This window comes from Heterodontus francisci, chromosome 5 (assembly GCF_036365525.1).
Source record: "Heterodontus francisci isolate sHetFra1 chromosome 5, sHetFra1.hap1, whole genome shotgun sequence".
Classification (NCBI taxonomy): Eukaryota; Metazoa; Chordata; class Chondrichthyes; order Heterodontiformes; family Heterodontidae; genus Heterodontus; species Heterodontus francisci.
Genome location: NC_090375.1, coordinates 67,278,029 through 67,298,787, shown reverse-complemented (window position 1 = coordinate 67,298,787; position 20,759 = coordinate 67,278,029). Strand labels below are relative to the sequence as shown.

General features: G+C 43.6%; 1 protein-coding gene across 8 annotated transcripts in view; it reads left to right on the top strand.

The window, feature by feature from the left end:
• rnf41l (ring finger protein 41, like) overlaps nt 1-20,759 on the top strand; it is a 104,683-nt gene that overhangs the window by 75,641 nt on the left and 8,283 nt on the right. For all 8 annotated transcript variants that reach the window (XM_068031586.1, XM_068031585.1, XM_068031584.1 and 5 more), the window contains 2 exons: nt 1,915-2,035; nt 19,248-19,493. In XM_068031586.1, the coding sequence (XP_067887687.1) occupies nt 1,915-2,035; nt 19,248-19,487 (361 nt within the window). In that variant the 3' untranslated portion in view covers nt 19,488-19,493. The remainder of the gene's footprint in view (nt 1-1,914; nt 2,036-19,247; nt 19,494-20,759) is intronic.

Sequence of the window (20,759 nt, the reverse complement as noted above, 5' to 3'; positions counted from 1 at the left end):
ATAGAAAATAAAGATCTTTAAATGGGGATTGAATTATGCCTGCCAGTCCTGGTCCAGTTATCCAGATGCTTGTAAATCCACATCACCTGAAGACAATATTTGAACTTGACTCCCCATGTCCAATGCCATGAGAGAGCAACTAATTATATCTTTTTTACTTGTCCACATGATTGTATTATTTAAAATAGGCAAAAATCATTGAAATGGCATTGAAAAGATATATTGGAAGGGCTATATGAGAATATGAGAAAAGGTTAGCAGATATGTCTACTACAGAAGGTCCAAGTTGTTGGGAGAAATAGAAATGCGTATCCATTGTCTCTCGAGATAAGGAGGCCCAAAAGAAAAGAGAAAAGAAAAAAGAAAAAATGAATTAACAAATGGTTGGTTGACAGACAATGGAATGTAGTAGTGGAAGGGTAGATATCTAGTTGGCAGCCAGTTACCAGTGCCTGAAATTCGCTATGGCTCAGAATATTCCAGAAACTTGCTCCAAAACAATTTGTAAGTATGGCATAATGCCACTTTTTCCGTGCACAGAAGATAAGAAATTTCAGGCGTAAGTTACTTATCCCCACTTCATAACTAATTTTTTTTGATCTTTTATGTAAATTCCACAATACCTTCACAAAACCCTCTGCCGCTCATTAACATGGTTCCACTCCCAATGCAAAGCGTACCTCTCCGGGCCTAAATTTATGGCAATTCTGAATAAACTGTAAATTTACAAGTAAAACTTTAGGCACAACAGGAGTCAGTTACATTTTTGGTGTTTTATGGCAATTTTGAAACACAATTTTGTAAATATTTCTCACTGAGACATGCAATGTATTTTATGTATGTTTGAATTCATCTTTATGGCAGTTGAAAATATATTCTCTAAAACATGTTGGGCTAGTAATTGGTTTAGGCCTAAAATAGGCACTCATATACCAGACGTTAGAGCTCCAAGGCTCATCTTAAACTTGGTCTTGTGCTTCATCATCATAATTTGGACATCTAGAGGCAGTTCACTGGCTGCAAAGCCAACAGTGGGCTTCGGGTAGGTCCTGGGAAGTGAAAAAGAGAACAGGATGGAGAAAATGCAAGTCAGCAGCAGCTCTCAGGACTGTTGTGTAAGAAGTGCTCCTTCTGGCTCCATATGAAAGTAAGTTAAAAGAAGAAACTCATCTTTTTGTTAGCAGCCTTTAAGTACCATGGTTTAGCCCACAAGAACAGCACTGATCGATTTCCAAGCGGGGTCCTTACACAGATTTAGGGCCCTTCAGTAGCATATGCATAGATCCTAATGCCTGTTTAAGGTAGCGCCAGGGATGCCTTAATATGATTCGAGCTAAAATGGTGTCAGACATGTTTCTGGTGCTTTCGGGTGCAAGATATAGCATCATAAAATTGGACCTTTTCTACCCTGTCTCATACCAGAAGAATGAGTTCAACAAGATCAAGAGTACGGCTTAAGTCCGGTTCTTTCCTTGGGCCTTGATTGTGTTGATTTCTCCTTGTCTTGTGTGGTTTTTGTACTCCTAGAATATGATGGGATTGACAGACAATTTCAGCATAACATGGAAATCTCCAAAACAAATATTGACAGGGTCAAGACATACCAATTTTAATCATATATGGATGATGATGAAGCTTGCTTTACAGACCAGGGAAATTCCAGGTTTGATAGCTGGTTATAATAAGGTTGCTGATCTTAGCTGGTGCAATGGAAAGGAATCTATGCTTTGCATCCTGTATTAAGGATGGAAGGAACCAGTGAAAGCGCACACTGGCTGGAGACATTATCTGGCTCTGCTGTGATGGCCTCAGAATGAGTCAATACCTCTCTGAAAACAAGTAAAGAGAAACTGAGAAAATTGGGAAAAATAAATAATAAATCTATTTATAAATATATGTTGTTTTTTATAAAAGGTCTGAGATGATTTGCAAAGTCGAAGAAGTGAGACATGAAATGGAGTCCCGTTTAGATTCTCAAAGACGACACATGGTACAGAAAGAAAGTCTCCTGCAAAATGAAATTGAGGAGCTTAAAGTTAGTATATGTTTATTTATGGTCATTCGTCTACAAAACTGGATATGTATGTGTCTGAAAATGTACAGGTGACATTCCTGGCAATAATGAGGTTAATTTGAGGGCATTTTATTTGCATGGGTCCAGTGGATGCCTGCATCAGTACCAATGCAGCCTAGGTGCCTGACTGCAAACTGCAATGCTGAGCTATCATCAGAAGGTGAGATCCACCCCCGCCCCCCCACCCCCAGGCCCTTCCCATATTTGGGGGATATAGACGGTTTCTTTATTTCCCACAGTGGGATCATTTCTGCGTCTGGGTGTGTTGACCTCCAGTCTTATGCCGGGTTCCTTATAGGCTTGAAAAGCAGGAAGTCCCTACATAAAGAGCTCCCACTCTTGTTGTGTCACTGACCTCGTAAAGGGTGAGTGGAAGCTCACCTCTTACAGGGCACACTAAGCATTCCTAACAGGCAACAGTCCTGAGGGCTGCTGCTGACTTGCATTTTTTCCATCCTGTCCTCCTCTTCTCAGCATATCTAGGTTGCGGCTGCCTTCCAAGCCATTCTGCTGCAGTCCTACTGGAGAGGCAGTGGAGATCCAGTGGAATAGCTTTTGGAATTCACCCATTAAGTCTTACACATGGGACCATATTTTGCGGGGGTGGGGAGGAAGTTGGAGATGGAGGTATCGACGGCAAACTGTTGGCGTTCACTGTCATCACCCCTCTGAAACTGACCACAACTTCAGGAATGAAAACAGAAGATGCTGGAAATGTGCAGCAGATCTGGCAGCATCTGTGGAGAGAGAAACAGAATTAACATTTCAGGTCTGTGACCTGATTCTCTCTCCACAGCTGTTGCCAGACCTGCTGAGCAGTTCCAGCATTTTCTGTTTTTATTTCAGATCTCCAGCTTTCGCAACTTCAGGATTTCAGGCATGTGCAGATTAGCACGGAAATAACTTAAGTTGTGATTTGTCACTCAGGCCTCCGATGCAGGTAGCACTGCAGATCCGCACTCCCCAACCCCAGCAATTACTGAGATCAGTGAGAATTTCAACTTTCCTATTCTCACGTTGCTGGTTGAATCCCCTTTAAAAAGTTACACCTTGTTCAATCAGGTGTATTTGTGTTTTTAACAGTGATGTGATTAATAAAATTTGATGAACAAATAATTGGCGCTGAAGAAATAATTTTATAATTGTGATGTGCGGTTAAATAATTAATTAGTAAATCTCGTTTAAAAATAATTTTTTAAAGAAACTTAGAATATTTTAGCATCTACCTTCTCTTCCCCGCTGCCCCCCCCCCCCCCCCCCAACATATATCTCCCAAACTTTAATTTGCTCTGTGGAAACATTTTTAAAAGTGATTTTATTTTGGTGTCTGTGAAATTCCTTTAATGTGATTGGCTCCTTGGACACCTTGATGACATCACTCCAGCTCCACACTGGGAATGTCCAGTAAAGAACCCTGCAGTCAGTTGCAGTACCACTGCACAGTGATCAGAGCTAAATTCTCACCATAAAGATCACTAAAGTCTTAGTTCGAAGTCAGCAGCGAGTGTCCTTGCTTTGCCGCTGAATGCAAAATCCAGCCCATGGTGGATACTTGCTACCCATAAAACACTTTTGAGTGCTTTTGATTTCAACATTTATAATGAACATTCCCTGTTTAAACATTTATGATGGAAAAAAGCTATTACATGTATATCTGCACTTTATAAGGATGCAAAAAACCTATCTGTCTGCGATAGTTGTAAGAAACCCACCATTAGTGGTGCTGTAACGTGAATCACTCAGGTGTGCCACCATTCTCTCTTGACTCTATTTTATCTAATCTCCAGGTTAGTTTTTAGTTTTATGTCTATTATTTGATATGCATTTATTTTGTATTCTTATCCTCATCCTCCAGTTCCCACCCCTGCCCTATTGCCCTTCAGATTTATCGTTAGCCCACTGCTCTGTACAACCTTTCCTAACCACTCTACTTCTCATTACACTTACTGCTCTGTCCACTGTTCCTTGTCTTTGGACTCCACAGTCCCAGCCGACCTGTGTGCCCTGCTTCCAGGCTCCCATGTTTCCTTCTATTAGAATTAGAATTAGAATATTACAGCGCAGTACAGGCCCTTCGGCCCTCGATGTTGCGCCGACCTGTGAAACCATCTGACCTACACTATTCCATTTTCATCCATATGTCTATCCAATGACCACTTAAATGCCCTTAAAGTTGGCGAGTCTACTACTGCTGCAGGCAGGGCGTTCCACGCCCCTACTACTCTGAGTAAAGAAACTACCTCTGACATCTGTCCTATATCTATCACCCCTCAACTTAAAGCTATGTCCCCTCGTGTTTGCCATCACCATCCGAGGAAAAAGACTCTCACTATCCACCCTATCTAACCCTCTGATTATCTTATATGCCTCTATTAAGTCACCTCTCCTCCTCCTTCTCTCCAACGAAAACAACCTCAAGTCCCTCAGCCTTTCCTCGTAAGACCTTCCCTCCATACCAGGCAACATCCTAGTAAAGCTCCTCTGCACCCTTTCCAAAGCTTCCACATCCTTCCTATAATGCGGTGACCAGCACTGCACGCAATACTCCAGGTGCGGTCTCACCAGAGTTTTGTACAGCTGCAGCATGACCTCGTGGCTCCGAAACTCGATCCCCCTACTAATAAAAGCTAACACACCATATGCCTTCTTAACAGCCCTATTAAATCCCTGAAGGTTGCTACCCAGGTTATGTACCTGGACACCAAGATCTCTCTGTTCATCTACACTACCAAGAATCTTCCCATTAGCCCAGTACTCTGCATTCCTGTTACTCCTTCCAAAGTGAATCACCTCACACTTTTCCCCATTAAACTCCATTTGCATCTCTCAGCCCAGCTCTGCAGCCTATCTATGTCCCTCTGTACCCTACAACATCCTTCGGCACTATCCACAACTCCACCGACCTTAGTGTCATCCGCAAATTTACTAACCCACCCTTCTACACCCTCTTCCAGGTCATTTATAAAAATGACAAACAGCAGTGGCCCCAAAACAGATCCTTGCGGTCCACCACTAGTAACTAAACTCCAGGATGAACATTTGCCATCAATCACCACCCTCTGTCTTCTTTCAGCTAGCCAATTTCTGATCCAAAGCTCTAAATCACCTTCAACCCCATTCTTCCGTATTTTCTGCAATAGCCTACCGTGGGGAACCTTATCAAACGCCTTACTGAAATCCATATACACCACATCCACTGCTTTACCCTCATCCACCTGTTTGGTCACCTTCTCAAAAAACTCAATAAGGTTTGTGAGGCACGACCTACCCTTCACAAAACCGTGCTGACTATCGCTAATGAACTTATTCTTTTCTAGATGATTATAAATCCTGTCTCTTATAACCTTTTCCAACATTTTACCCACAACCGAAGTAAGGCTCACAGGTCTATAATTACCACCATTCAATATCATGGCTGATCATCTAATCTCAGTACCCTGTTCCCACTTTCTCCCCGTATCCCTTGATTTATACCTAACTCTTTCTTGAATATATTTAATGATTTGGCCTCAACTGCTTTCTGTGGTAGAGAATTCCACAGGTTCACCACTCTCTGGGTGAAGAAACCTCTCCTCATCTCAGTCTAAATGGCTTACCCCCTTATCCTTAGACTATGACCCCTGGTCCTGGACTCCCCCGCCATCGGGAACATCCTTCCTCCATCTAATCTGTCCAGTCTGGTTAGAATTTTGTAGGTTTCTATGAGATCCCCGCTCATGCTTCTAAATTCTAGTGAATACAAGCCTAATCGACCCAATCTCTCTTCATACATCAGTCCTGCCATCCCAGGAATCAGTCTGGTGAACCTTCACTGCACTCCCTCCATAGCAAGAACATCCTTCCTCAGATAATGAGACCAAAACTGCACACAATACTCCAGATGTGGTCTCACCAAGACCTTGTATAATTGCAGCCAAGATATCCTTGCTCCTGTTCTCGAATCCTCCCACTATGAAGGCCAACATACCATTTGCCTACTTAACTGCCTGCTGCACCTGCATGCTTACTTTCAGCGACAGGTGCACAAGGACACCCAGGTCTCGCTGCACCTCCCCCTTTCCCAATCTATCGCCGTTCAGATAATAATCTGCCTTTCTGTTTTGGCCACCAAAGTGGATAACCTCACATTTATCCATATTATAATGCATCTGCCACGTATTTACCCAATATGAAAGGCACAATTCAACATAGTGGCTCATCAGACCCCTTTCCTATCCTGAGTGGCATGAAACAGGGCTGTGTTCTCACACCCACACTTTTTGGGAAGTCTTGTGTTTCCCAGTTACCTGGAGAGAGTCACGAGCGGCAGTGGCAGCGGCGGACTTGCAAGGGACCTACCGGGGACAGAATAAATCCAGACCCAGGCTTGGAGCCTTCCACTTACCTGGAGAGAGTCGGGAGCAGCGAGGAACCTACCTCTATGCACCGGAGTTTGAAAAAAGAGAGAAAAAAGAATCAAACCATGACATCACAGAAAAGCAGTGAGTTGTTTGGCTGGTGAATATTTGCTGCTTAGGAACTCAGTCTAAACAACTGGCAGTTAAACGTTAAAAATATTTAGTATTAATCACAAGTAACAAGTGGGTAGCTGGTGAGTCTCACCTTTTATTTTAAAACAAGGTTTATTACTATTGGTGAGGTGATTACTAAGATTGTTAGCATTTTAGTATTGGTAGGATATATTAATAGTAGGAAGGTAGATTGATATTGGTAAAGTTTAGTATTAGCAGTCGTAAGGTTTTTTAAATTTATTCATGGGATGTAGGCATCACTGGCCAGGCCAGCATTTATTGCCCATCCCGAATTGCCTTTGAGAAGGTGGTGGTGCACCGCTGTCTTGAACTGCTGCAGTCCATGTGGGGTAGGTACACCCACAGTGCTGTTATGAAGGGAGTTCCAGGATTTTGACCCAGCGACAGTGAAGGAACGTCGATGTAGTTCCAAGTCAGGATGGTGTGTGGCTTGGAGGGGAACTTGCAGGTGGTGGTGTTCTCATGCATTTGCTGCCCTTGTCCTTCTGGGTGTTGAGGTCGCAGGTTTGGAAGGTGCTGTCTAATGAGCCTTGATGCGTTGCTGCAGTGCATTTTGTAGCTGGAACATACTGCTGCCACTGTGTGTCGGTGGTGGAGGGAGTGAATGTTTGTGAATGGGGTGTCAATCAAGCGGGCTGCTTTGTCTTGGATGGTGTCGAGCTTCTTGAGTGTTGTTGGAGCTGCACCCATCCAGGGAAGTGGAGAGTATTCCATCACATTCCTGACTTATGCCTTGTAGATGGTGAACAGGCATTGGGGAGACAGGAGGTGAGTTACTCACCGCAGAATTTCCAGCCTCTGACCTGCTCTTGTAGTCACAGCATTTATGTGCCTTGTCCAATTCAGTTTCTGGTCAATGGTGACTCCCCAGGATGTTGATAGTGGGGGATTCAGCGATGGTAAAGCCATTGAATGTCAAGGGGAGATGGTTAGATTCTCTCCTGTTTGAGATGGTCATTGCCCACTGCTTGAGTGGCGCGAATGTTACTTGCCACTTATCAGCCCAAGTCTGGATATCATCCAGGTCTTGCTGCATTTCTACACGGACTGCTTCAGTATTTGAGGAGTTGCGAATGGTGCAGAACATTGTGCAATTATCAGTGAACATCCCCATTTCGGAACACATGATTGAAGGAAGGTCATTGAAGCAGCTGAAGATAGTTGGGCCTAGGAGACTACCCTGAGGAACTCCTGCAGTGATGTCCTTGAGCTGAGATGATTGACTTCCAACAACCACAACCACCTTCCTTTGCGCTTGGTACGACTCCAATCAGTGGAGAGTTTTCTCCCCGATTCCCATTGACTCCAATTTTTCTAGAGCTCCCTGATGCCATGCTCGGTCAAATCCTGCCTTGATGTCACTCTCACCTCACTTCTTCAGTTCAGCTCTTTTGTCCATGTTTAGACCAAGGCTGTAATGAGGTCAAGAGCTGAGTGGCCCTGACGGAACCCAAACTGAGCGTCACTGAGCAGCTTAAAGCAGGGTTAAAGAAAATCCCAAAGCCTTTTATTCATATATAAGGAGAAAGAGGGTAACTAGAGAAAGGATTGGCCCACTAAAGGACAAAGGAGGAATGTTATGCTTGGACTCAGAGAAAATGGGTGAGATTCTAAATGAGTACTTTGCATCGGTATTCACCGAGGAGAGGGACATGACGGATGTTGAGGTTAGGAACAGATGTTTGATTACACTAGGTCAAGTCGGCATAAGGAGGGAGGAAGTGTTGGGTATTCTAAAGGGCATTAAGGTGGACAAGTCCCCAGGTCCGAATGGGATCTATCCCAGGTTACTGAGGGAAGCGAGAGAGGAAATAGCTGGGGCCTTAACAGATATCTTTGCAGCATCCTTAAACACGGGTGAGGTCCCGGAGGACTGGAGAATTGCTAATGTTGTCCCCTTGTTTAAGAAGGGTAGCAGGGATAATCCAGGTAATTATAGACCGGTGAGCCTGACATCAGTGGTAGGGAAGCTGCTGGAGAAGATACTGAGGGATAGGATCTATTCCCATTTGGAAGAAAATGGGCTTATCAGTGATAGGCAACATGGTTTTGTGCAGGGAAGGTCATGTCTTACCAACTTAATAGAATTCTTTGAGGAAGTGACAAAGTTGATTGATGAGGGAAGGGCTGTCGATGTTATATACATGGACTTCAGTAAGGCGTTTGATAAGGTTCCCCATGGCAGGCTGATGGAGAAAGTGAAGGCGCATGGGGTCCAAGGTGTACTAGCTAGATGGATAAAGAACTGGCTGGGCAACAGGAGACAGAGAGTAGCAGTAGAAGGGAGTTTCTCAAAATGGAGACGTGTGACCAGTGGTGTTCCACAGGGATCCGTGCTGGGACCACTGTTGTTTGTGATATACATTAATGATTTGGAGGAAAGTATAGGTGGACTGATTAGCAAGTTTGCAGACGACACTAAGATTGGTGGAGTAGCAGATAGTGAAGGGGACTGTCAGAGAATACAGCAGAATATAGATAGATTGGAGAGTTGGGCAGAGAAATGGCAGATGGAGTTCAATCAGGGCAAATGCGAGGTGATGCATTTTGGAAGATCCAATTCAAGAGTGAACTATACAGTAAATGGAAAAGTCCTGGGGAAAATTGATGTCCAGAGAGATTTGGGTGTTCAGGTCCACTGTTCCCTGAAGGTGGCAACGCAGGTAAATAGAGTGGTCAAGAAGGCATACGGCATGCTTTCCTTCATCGGACGGGGTATTGAGTACAAGAGTTGGCAGGTCATGTTACAGTTGTATAGGACTTTGGTTCGGCCACATTTGGAATACTGCGTGCAGTTCTGGTCGCCACATTACCAAAAGGATGTGGATGCTTTGGAGAGGGTGCAGAGGAGGTTTACCAGGATGTTGCCTGGTATGGAGGGCGCTAGCTATGAAGAGAGGTTGAGTAGATTAGGATTATTTTCATTAGAAAGACGGAGGTTGAGGGGGGACCTGATTGAGGTGTACAAAATCATGAGAGGTATAGACAGGGTGGATAGCAGGAGGCTTTTTCCCAGAGTGGGGGATTCAATTACTAGAGGACACGAGTTCAAAGTGAAAGGAGAAAAGTTCAGGGGGGATATGCGTGGAAAGTTCTTTACGCAGAGGGTGGTGGGTGCCTGGAACGCGTTGCCAGCGGAGGTGGTAGATGCGGGCACGATGGCGTCTTTTAAGATGTATCTAGACAGATACATGAATGGGCAGGAAGAAAAGAGATACAGAACCTTAGAAAATAGGCGACATGTTTAGAGAGAGGATCTGGATCGGCGCAGGCTTGGAGGGCCGAAGGGCCTGTTCCTGTGCTGTAATTATCTTTGTTCTTTGTTGTTCTTTGTTCTTTATTGCTAAGCAAATGTCGTTTGATAGCACTGTCGACGACACCTTCATCACTTTACTAATGATCGAGAGTAGACTGATGGAGCAGTAATTGACCAGGTTGGATTTGTCCTGCTTTTTTTGTACAGGACATACCAGGACAATTTTCCATATTGCTTGGAACAGATTGACTCGGGGCGCGGCATGCTCTGGAGCACAGGTTTTCAGTACTATTGCTGGAATGTTGTCAGTGCCTATAGCCTTTGCAGTATCCAGTGTCTTCAGTCATTTCTTGATATCATGTGGAATGAATAGAATTGGCTGAAGACTGGCATCTGTGATGCTGGGGACTTCAGAAGGAGGCTGAGATGGATCATCCACTCGGCACTTCTGGCTGGATTGTTGCAAATGCTTCAGCCTTAACTTTTGCACTGATGTGCTGGGCTCCCGCATCATTGAGGATGGGGATATTTGAGGAGCCTCCTCCTCCAGTTAGTTGTTTAATTGTCCACCACCATTGACAACTGGACGTGGCAGGACCGTACCGCTTAGATCTGATCCGTTGGTTGTGGGATCGCTTAGCTCTGTTGCATGCTGCTTAAGCTGTTTGTCATGCAAGTATTCCTGGGTTGCAGCTTCACCAGGTTGACACCTCATTGAGAGGTATGCCTGGTGCTGTTCCATGCATGCCCTCCTGCACTCTTCATTGAACCAGGGCTGTTCCCCCGGCTTAAATAAAAACAGAAGATGTTGGAAATGCTCAGCAGATCTGGCAGCATCTGTGGAGAGAGGAGAGTTAATGTTTTAGGTCTGTGACCTTTCATCAGAACACTTTGCTTTTCCTCTGCCTCTCTCTCCACAGATGCTGCCTGACCTGCTGAGTTTTTCCAGCACTTTGTTTTTATTTCAGATTTCCAGCATCCACAGTATTTTGCTTTTATTGATCCCCCGGCTTGATGGTAATGGTAGAAAGGGGGATATGCTGGGCCAAGAGGTTACAGATTGTGGTTGGGTACAGTTCTGCTGCTGCTAATGGCCCACAGTGCCTCATGGATGCCCAGTTTTGCATTGCTAGATCTGTTCGAAATCTATCCCATTTAGCACAGTGATAGTGCCACACAACACGATGGAGGGTACTGTGCAGTGGTCTCTCCTACCAATACTGTCATGGACAGATGCATCTACGACAGGCAGAGGTCGAGGGCAAGTATGTTTTTCCCTCTTGTTGGTTCCCTCGCTCCCTGCCGCAGAGCCAGTCTAGCAGCTATGTCCTTTAGGCTCTGCCAGCTCGGTCAGTAATAGGGCTACCGAGCCACTCTTGGTGATGGACATTGATGTCCTCCACCCAGAGTACATTCTGCTCCCTTGCCACCCTCAGTGTTTCCTCCAAATGGTGGTCAACATGGAGGAGTACTGAGTCATCAGCTGAGAAGGCATGGCGGTAATCAGCAGGAGGTTTCCTTGCCCATGTTTGACCTGATGCCATGAGACTTCATGGGGTCCAGTGTCAACATTGAGGACTCCCAGGGCTTCCTTCTGACTTTATACCACTGTCCCACGATATTAAACGCGGCGGCTCATTTACATGGCCGAGGCGGACAACCATTGCACAGGTGCCGACACCATTTTTAAAGGGCTTCAGGCCCTTACATATAATCTGAATTTTGAAAAGGAATAGACGTAGATTTTATTTGAAAAAAATTACTAAAAGTTTCAAGCCTCTCTCCTACCCCCGCACATGATCAAACAATTCATTCCTCGCCCTATCCCCCCCAAAATACTTACCTTTTGCACATGACCTTCCCCCTCCCCCCCCGCAAAAGGTCACAAACTTTAATATTTACCGCTTCCCACCACCCACTATACCAGTGAAATCTTCCAGAGGCATTTTCCGCACCCCCGCCCCGCCATGACCACCAACGTCCGGGCAGTTGGTAAAATTCAGCCCCACGTCCCCTGGCTCTGGACTCAGCAGCCAGGGGAAACATCCTATCTACATCTACCCTGTCACGCACTGTAAGAATTTTATAAGTATCAATGAGATCACCTCTCATTCTTCGAAACTCTAGAGAATGCAGGCCCAGTTTCCTCAATCTCTCCTCATAAGATAATCCCACCATCCCAGGGATTAGTCTGGTGAACCTTACTTAGTTGCATTCCCTCTATGGCGAGTATATCCTTCCTTAGATAAGGAGACCAAAACTATACACAATACTCCAGGTGCGGTCTCACCAAGGCTCTATGCAATTGCAGCAAGACATTTTTACTCCTGTACTCAAAATCTTTTGCAATGAAGGCCAACATACCATTTGCCTTCCTAATTGCTTGCTGCACCTGTATGCTAGCTTTCAGTGACTCATGAACAAGGACACCCAGGTCCCTTTGGACATCAACACTTCCCTACCTCTCACCATTTAATAACTTCATACTTATTCACATATTCTATCTGCCATGTTCTTGCCCATTCACTTAGCCGTCCAAGTCCGCCTTGAAGTCTCCTTGCATCCTCCTCACAACTTTGTCATCAGCAAATTTGGAAAATTACATTTAGTCCCCACATGCAAATCATTTTATATAGATTATGAGTAGCTGTGGCCCCAGCACTGATCCTTGCGGTACCCCACTAGTAACAGCCTGCCGTCCTGAAAATGACCCGTTTATTCCTACTTTCTCTCTTCTGTCTGTTAACCAATTCTCCATATCAGTATACGAGTGGTGCAGTGGTTAGCACCGCTGCCTCACAGCTCCAGCGACCCAGGTTCAGGTCTGGGTACTGTCTGTGTGGAGTTTGCAAGTTCTCCCTGTAACCGCGTGGGTTTCTGCCAGGTGCTCCGGTTTCCTCCCACAGCCAAAGACTTGCAGGTTGATAGGTAAATTGGCCATTGTAAATTGCCCCTAGTATAGGTAGGTGGTAGGAGAATTGAGGGAAGGTGGGGATGTAAGGGAATATGGGATTAATGTAGGATTAGTATAAATGGGTGGTTGTTGGTCGGCACAGACTCAGTGGGCCGAAGGGCCTGTTTCAGTGCTGTATCTCTCTGATTGCTCTAGTTCTGTTTACTAATCTCCTATGTGGGACCTTAACAAAAGCCTTCTGAAAATCCAAATACACTGTTTCCCCTTTATGCCACAAGTAACATCCTCAAAAAACTCCCAACAGGTTTGTCAAATATGATTTCCTTCTCATAAATCCATGTTGACTCTGCCCAGTCATATCATTATTTTCTAAGTGTCTTGTTATCACATCCTTTATAATAGATTATAACATTTTCCCTATTACTGATGTCGAACAGGTCTGTAGTTCCTTGCTTTCTTTCTCTCCTTTCTTAAATAGTGGAGTTACATTTGCTACTTTCCAGTCTGCTGGAATCTTTCCAGAATCTATAGAATTTTGAAAGATAACCACCAATGCATCCACTATCTCCATAGCTACCTCTTCAACATTGTGGGATGTAGCTCATCTGGTCCAGGGGATTTATCAACCTTCAATCCAGTTAATTTTTCAAGTACTGCCTCTTTGTTAATACTAATTTCTTTCAGTTCCTTATGTCTACATGTCCCTTGTTTCCCTAGTATTTGAGAGAATTTCTGTACCTTCCTCTGTGAAGACAGACACAAAGTAACTGTTTAGTTTCTCCACCATTTCCCTACTCTTCATTACAGGCGAAGACAGGAGAATTTATAATGGACCCATATTTGTCCTTGCTAATCTTTTCCTTTAAACATACCTAAAGAAACTTCTACAGTCCGCCTTTATGTCTCGCCAGCTTGCATTCATATTCTCTTTTCCCGTTATCCGTTTCTTGGTCATCCTTTGCTGGATTCTTAATTGCTCTCAATCCTCGGCCTTACCACTTTTTCTGGCAACCTTACAAGCCACTTTCTTTGATCTGATGCAATCTTTGACTTCTTTTGTTAGCCATTGTTGATTCATCTTTCCTGTTGGGTTTTTGTATCTTAAAGGAATGTATATTTATTGTTGTAGACCATGTAATACTACTTTAAATACTAGCCATTGCCTGTCTTTTATCAAATCTTTTCGTATATATTCCCAGTCCACCATAGTCAGCTTGTCCCTCATACCTTCATAGTTTCCTTTGTTCAGCTTTAAGACCCTAGTTTCAGAATGAACCATATCACTTTCAAACTTAATGTAAAATTCTGTAATTCTATCATATTATGGTCACATAGTGGGGTTACATTTGCTGCTTTCCAGTCTGCAGGAACATTTCCAGAATCTATAAAAGTTTGAAATAACCACCAATGCATCTACTATCTCTATAGCCACCTCTTCAACACTGTGTGATATAGCTTAACTGGTCCAAGGGATTTATCAACCTTCAATCAAGTTAATTTTCCAGTACTAGGCTCTTGGTTAAGATTAATTTCTTTCAGTTCCTCATTTTCACAAGTACCTTGGTTCCCTATTTAGTCTCTTATTTCCTAAATGCTGCTTTACAGCAAGATTATTAATTGGCTCTTTCTCATTACATAATACTAAATCTAAAACAGCCCTATCCCGAGTTGGTTCTTCAACATACTGCTCCATTTTGTATGCGCTCCATGAATTCATCCTCCACAGCATTAGCGCCGATTAGGTTTACCCAGTCTATATGTAAATTGAAGTCGCCCATTATTCCTGTATTAGCCATGTTACATGCACCTCTAATTTCCTGATTTATACCGTGCCCACATTACTACTATTGTTTTGTGGCCTATAAACAATTCCCACCAATGTTTGTTGCCCCTTGCTGTTCCTTTGCTCCACCCAAATTGAGTCTATATTTTTATCCTTCGATCTAAGATCCTCTCTCTCTCGAATGTACTGATCTTGTCCCTTATTAACAGCGCTAACCCACCTCCTTTTCCTTTTTGCCTATCCTTGAATATTCAGTTTCAGTCTTGGTCACCCTGTAACCATGTCTCTGTAATGGCAATAAATCATACCCATTTACCTCGATTTATGCCTTCAAATCATCCACCTTGTTGCTCTGTTCATTCAGATACAGTGCCCTTACCTTTGGCTTTTTAACATTATTCCACAATCTGAGCCTATTTGATGTTTGCCTTCTAATTTCGCTTACTATTTTTCTACTTCCTGTTACCAGTTTTGCTTCCCTCCAATCTGAGCTCCCTCTCAGGTTCTCATTCCCCTGCCAATCTAGTTTAAAACCTTCCCAACAGGATATTAGTCCCGATCTTGCTAAGATGCAACCAGCCCATCTTGTTCAGGTCCCACCTGCCCCAGAACCAGTCCCAATGCCTCAGAAATCTGATGCCCTCCCTCCTACACCAATTCTCCAGCCACAAGTTCAGTCGATCAATCCTCCTATTCCTATGCTCACTAGCACCTGGCACTGGGATTACTGCTTTTGAGATCCTGCTTTTTAATCTCTTTCCTAGCTCCCTTAAATCTGCTTTCAGGAATTTACCCCTCTTCCTCCCTACGTCATTGGTAGCAATGAGCATCACGACCTCCTGGCTGTTCACCCTCCCTCAGAAGAATGTCCTGCAGCCGCTCTGTGACATCCTTGACCCTGTCACCTGAAAAGCATAATAAGGTTCAGAGGGGAAGCGAGAAAACAAATAAATGAAGCAAAGAGACAGTATGAGATGAGACTCACAGCTAACATAAAAGGGAATCTAAAAGTCTTCTATAGGCATATAAATAGCAAAGGAGTGGTAACAGGAGGGGTGAGACTGATTAGGGACCTAAAAGGGGATTTACATATGGAGGGAGGGGATGTGGCTGAGGTACTAACTGAGTACTTTGAATCTGTCTTTACCAAGGAAGATGATGCCCAAGTCATGGTGAAAGAGGAGATGGTTGAGAGACTGGATGGGCTAAAAATTGATGAAGAGGAGGTATCGAAGTTGATAAGTCACCAGGACTGGATGAAATGCATCCAAGGATACTTAGGGGGCAATAAGGGTAGAAATTGCAGACTCACTGGCCATAATCTTCCAATCCTCCTTAGCTACAGGTGTGGTGTCAAAGAACTGGAGAATTGCAAATGTTACACCCTATTCAAAAAAAGGTGTAAGGACAGGCCCAGCAACTGCAGGCCTGTCAGTTTAACCTCTGTGGTGGGAAAACTTTTAGAAATGATAAGGGACAAAATGAATTGTCACTTGGACAAATGTGGATTAGTTAAAGAAAGACAGCGTGGATTTGTTTAGGGCAAATCGTATTCAACTAACTTGCTTGAGTTTTTTCATGAGGTAACAGAGAGGGTTGATGATGGTAATGTGGTTGATGTGGCGTATGTGGTCTTCCAAAAGGCAGTTGATAAAGTGCCATGTAATAGGCTTGTCTGCAAATTTAGAGACCATGGAATAAAAGGGACAGTAGCAGCATGAATATAACATTGGCTGAGTGACAGGAAACAGAGTGTGGTTATGAATAGTTGCTTTTCGGGGAAGAACATATATAGTGGGGTTCCCCAGTGTTAAGATCCCTGCTTTTCTTGATGTATATTAATGATCTAGACGGGTGTACAGGGTCCAATTAAAAAATTTGCAGATGACACAATTGTGAACTGTGAGGAGGACAATGATAAACTTCAAGAGGACATAGACAAGCTGATGGAATGGGAGGACAAGTGGTAGATGAAATTTAATTCAGAAAAGTGTCAAGTGATTCATTTTGATTGGAAGAGCATGGAGAGGCAATATAAATTAAAGGATACAAGTCTAAAGCGGGTACAGGAACAGATGGGTATATGTGCACAAATTACTGAAGGTGGCAGGGCAGGTTGAGAAAGCAGTTAATAAAGCATATGGGACCCTGGGCTTTATAAATAGAGTACAAGAACAAGGAAGTTATGATAAATCTGTATAAAACACTGGTCGACCTCAACTGGAGTACTGTGTCCAGTTCTGGGCACCACATTTTATGAAGAATGTTAAGGCATTAGAGAGAGTGCAGAAAAGATTCACGAGAATGGTTCTAGGGATGAGGAACTTCAGGTATGTGGATAGGTTGGAAAAGCTGGGCATGTTCTCCTTGGAGAAGAGAAGATTAAGAGGAGATTTGATAGAGGTGTTCAAAGTTATGAGGTGTCTTGACAGAGTAGATAGGGAGAAACTGTTCCCATTGGCAGAAGGATCCAGAACCAGAGGACACTGATTTCAGGTGATTCGCAAAAGAAGCAACGCCGACATGAGGGAAACTTATTTTATGCAGCGAGTGGTTAGGATCTGAAATGCACTGCCTGAGTGTGTGGTGGAGGCAGATTCAAATTGAGGCCTTGAAAAGAGAACTGGTTAATTTTCTGAAGAGAAAAACATTTGCATGGCTAGGGGAAAAGGTGGGTGAGTGGGATCATGTGAGGTACTCTTGGAGAGAGTCGGCACAGACACAACAGGCCGAATGGTCTCCTGTGCTGTAACCATTCTGATTCTATAACCATCCGGGAGTCGTGTCTACGGCTGCAGAAACACTTGTCTGTGCTCCTATCACTATTGCTCTTCCACTCTTCTTCCTTCCCTCCTATGCAGCTGAGCCACCCATGCTGCCACAGACTTGGCTCTGGCTGCACTTGTCTGAGGAACCATCATCCTCACCAGTATCCAAAATGGAAAACCGGTTAGCAAGCGAGATTGTCTGGGGGAACTCCTGCACTAACTGTCTGGTTCTCTTCGACTGCCCGGCGGTCGCCCATTCCCTCTCTTCCTGCATGCTCCTAACTTGTGGTGTGACCACTTCCCTAAATGTGCTATCCACATAGTTCTCTGTCTTGCGGATGCACTGCAGTGACTCTAGCTGCCGCTCGAGTTCCAAAACCTGGAACTCGAGCTTCTGCAGCTGGTGACACTTTCTGCAGATGTGTCTGCCTAGGACACATGGTGCATCCATGACTTCCTGCGTGCCACAGGATGCAAATTCCACTTGGCCGAGCTGCCCTGCCATACCTTAACTTTACAAGCTATTTATTATGTGTAGAATAGATACCAGTTACTTACCAATCAGCTTCTTCCTCTGTACCTGCAGCTACAGAAACCAGATTAAACTAGCTACCTAAATACAGCTGCACTCCAGTAGAGAGCTTGTTTATCCCTGCCTAAGGCTGGATGGAACTTCAACTTTAAAACAGTAAATTTCAATCAAATGCTAAATGCAGACAAGACTAGATTTTTAGTAAGAGATTAACCCTTAAGATGCCCACACTCACCAAACTCCCAAAGCAGCAATACTCACCAGCCAATCAACTCACCTCTTTCCTGTGATGTCACATTTTTTTTCTCAAATTCCGGCGTGCAGAGGTAGTGGTCTCTATGCAGGTCCGCCACCACTCCCGACTCCCTCCAGGTAAGTGGAAGGCCCCGAGCTTGGGTCTTTCTTTATCTGCTCCCGGTAGTTGTCTCCACGCAGGTCTGCTGCTGCTGCCGACTCCCTTCAGGTAAGTCAAACAAATTTCCAATCAGGACTTGCTGTAAGCAATGCCATGGGTGATCTACTAGAAATATATTAAGATTTTGGGTTTTGGTGTTTGTATCACAGTTATATCCTGTGTCAAAATTGTTTGCCATGCTACTTCTTGTATACCCTGCTGTTATGTTTATATACTTACTAATATATTTAATTTTTAGTCTCCCCAAAGTTAGGTAGAAGTTATGTGCTACCCACTTTACTTTCCCTCCTGATTCTGGTCACCATTCCTAAATGCTGATTTAGGAAAATATTTACTTAATTGATTCACCAAAATATTGTAGCCCAGTAATCTGCAGGCCTACAATTGTGGCAATTACAGCAGGTTACTGGACTAGTAATCCAGAGGCCTGAATTAATAATCTAGAAAATGACTTGAAATCACACCGTGGCAGTTCGAAGGTTTGAATTCACTTTTTAAAATTTGGAAATAGAAAGTTAGTATCAGTAAAAGTGACCATGCAGCTGACAAATTGTCAAAAAAAAACACTGGTTCGCTAATTCCCAGTGTGATTGACCCTTAACTGCCCCCTGAAGTGGCCGAGCAAGCTGCTCAGTCCTACTAAACCACTACCAGAAGTTTAAGAGGGCAGCAGCTAGGGATGGGCAATAAATGTCAGCCTTGCCAGTGATGCCCACATCCAGAGAATGAATAAAGTGAAATTCTGGCGTGGAGTGCGGGTGAGCCCCACAACCTGTGACAGTCAGGGAAGTATACCTGGCTAAACCAGACATGATTCTGCCAACCATTTACAGGTCCTAATGAAGGCCCAGTGGGCACTTAGATTGCATGCATTCCTTGGTTCCATCCACCTTCCCCATTATGATGATGGTTAATTTTAGCGTGTCAGAGGCTCTTGCCCCCAACAGACAATAAAGGAAGCTTCTACTTTCAGAGTCAGATGTCACGTGTGATGTCAGATGTGCGGACACTCATGGCAGAAGAAAGACAGCACCGTCAGGAACTAGAACAAGCGGAACTTGAGAAAAGAGAACTGATGGAGTTATTGAAAAACCTGCATAAAGATAACAGGGTTACCACTGGAGAGGGAAGTAGCAAAAGAAATACTAGTGCCAGACCTCTCAACCGACTAGAAAGCATCAAAAGAAAACCTAAAGAGGTCACTGTTATCTAAGAAATGGTAAGTTACAGAATTGGTGAAAGGAAACACCTCCCTTAGAAATGCATTTTTTTCCTCTTTGCCAGAAGGGCAGAACTTTGAATGGAGTAGTTTCATGTGTAATAGCAGAGCTCCAATACTTTGTCCAAGTGGCTTTCAGTAGCAAGCTATTCTCTAATTGGAAGCTAAGTAGCTTTAATAAAAACAGAAAATGCTGGAAATACTTAGTAAGTCAGGCACCATCTGTGGAGCAAAAAACAAGAGTTAATGTTTCAGGTTGTTTCGTCAGAACAGAACATCGACCTGAAACATTAGCTCATTTCTCTCTCCACAGATGCTGCCTGACCTTAGTATTTCCAGCATTTTCTGTTTTTATTGCAGATTTCTCACATCAGCAGTATTTTGCTTTTCAACTAAGTAGCTATGTTTGGCATCAGTACTGATTCAGAGTCATTTGAGTCATTCCTTTGCCATGTTCTGAGCAAACTTCAAATTTGTTCCTTTGAGGAGAATCAGTAACTTGTTACTTGAAACAGCCCTGTCATTTCTATCAACTATTAATGTTTTGGTAAAGATGATTTTATTTTTGGTAAATATATTTTGAATGCATGTAATATCATGTGAAGGGTCCACCCTCTTTAGAGGTTTTGACTACTTAGTCAAAATCCAAGTGATAAGTGGATGATACCTTTTTCTTGATTGTAGTAACATTATTTCCCTTTTAATCTCTAAATGGTAGCATCATTCAAGTAGCAGGGACCCGCTCTATCAGACTACTCTCACATGTACTGCAAATATTCAGCCTTCTCTTTGGGCAGGGGATCTTCCCAGGAGACACTCCAGAAATTTCCTTATATGTATGATGCTCCATAATTCTCCTAGCTGGGATTCGGGATGCTTCCATTCCAAGATAGATAATCTTACCCTTACTGATACTAATTCAGATTCCTTATCTGAGGAAAACCAGGTACTGTCAAACATGACAGAATTCTTCATCGAGATGGAGAGTGACGTAGTTGATTCTGAGACGAGGGTCCTGAATCTTAGTAAAGGAAACTACGAAGGTATGAGGCGCGAGTTGCCTATAATGGATTGGGAAACATTACTTAAAGGGATGACGGTGGATAGGCAATGGCAAACATTTAAAGAGCACATGGATGAACTGCAACAATTGTTAATCCCTGTCTGGTGCAAAAGTAAAACATGATAGGTAGCCAAATCATGGCTTACAAGGGAAATTAGAGATAGTATTAGATCCGAGGAAGAGGCATACAAATTTGACAGAAA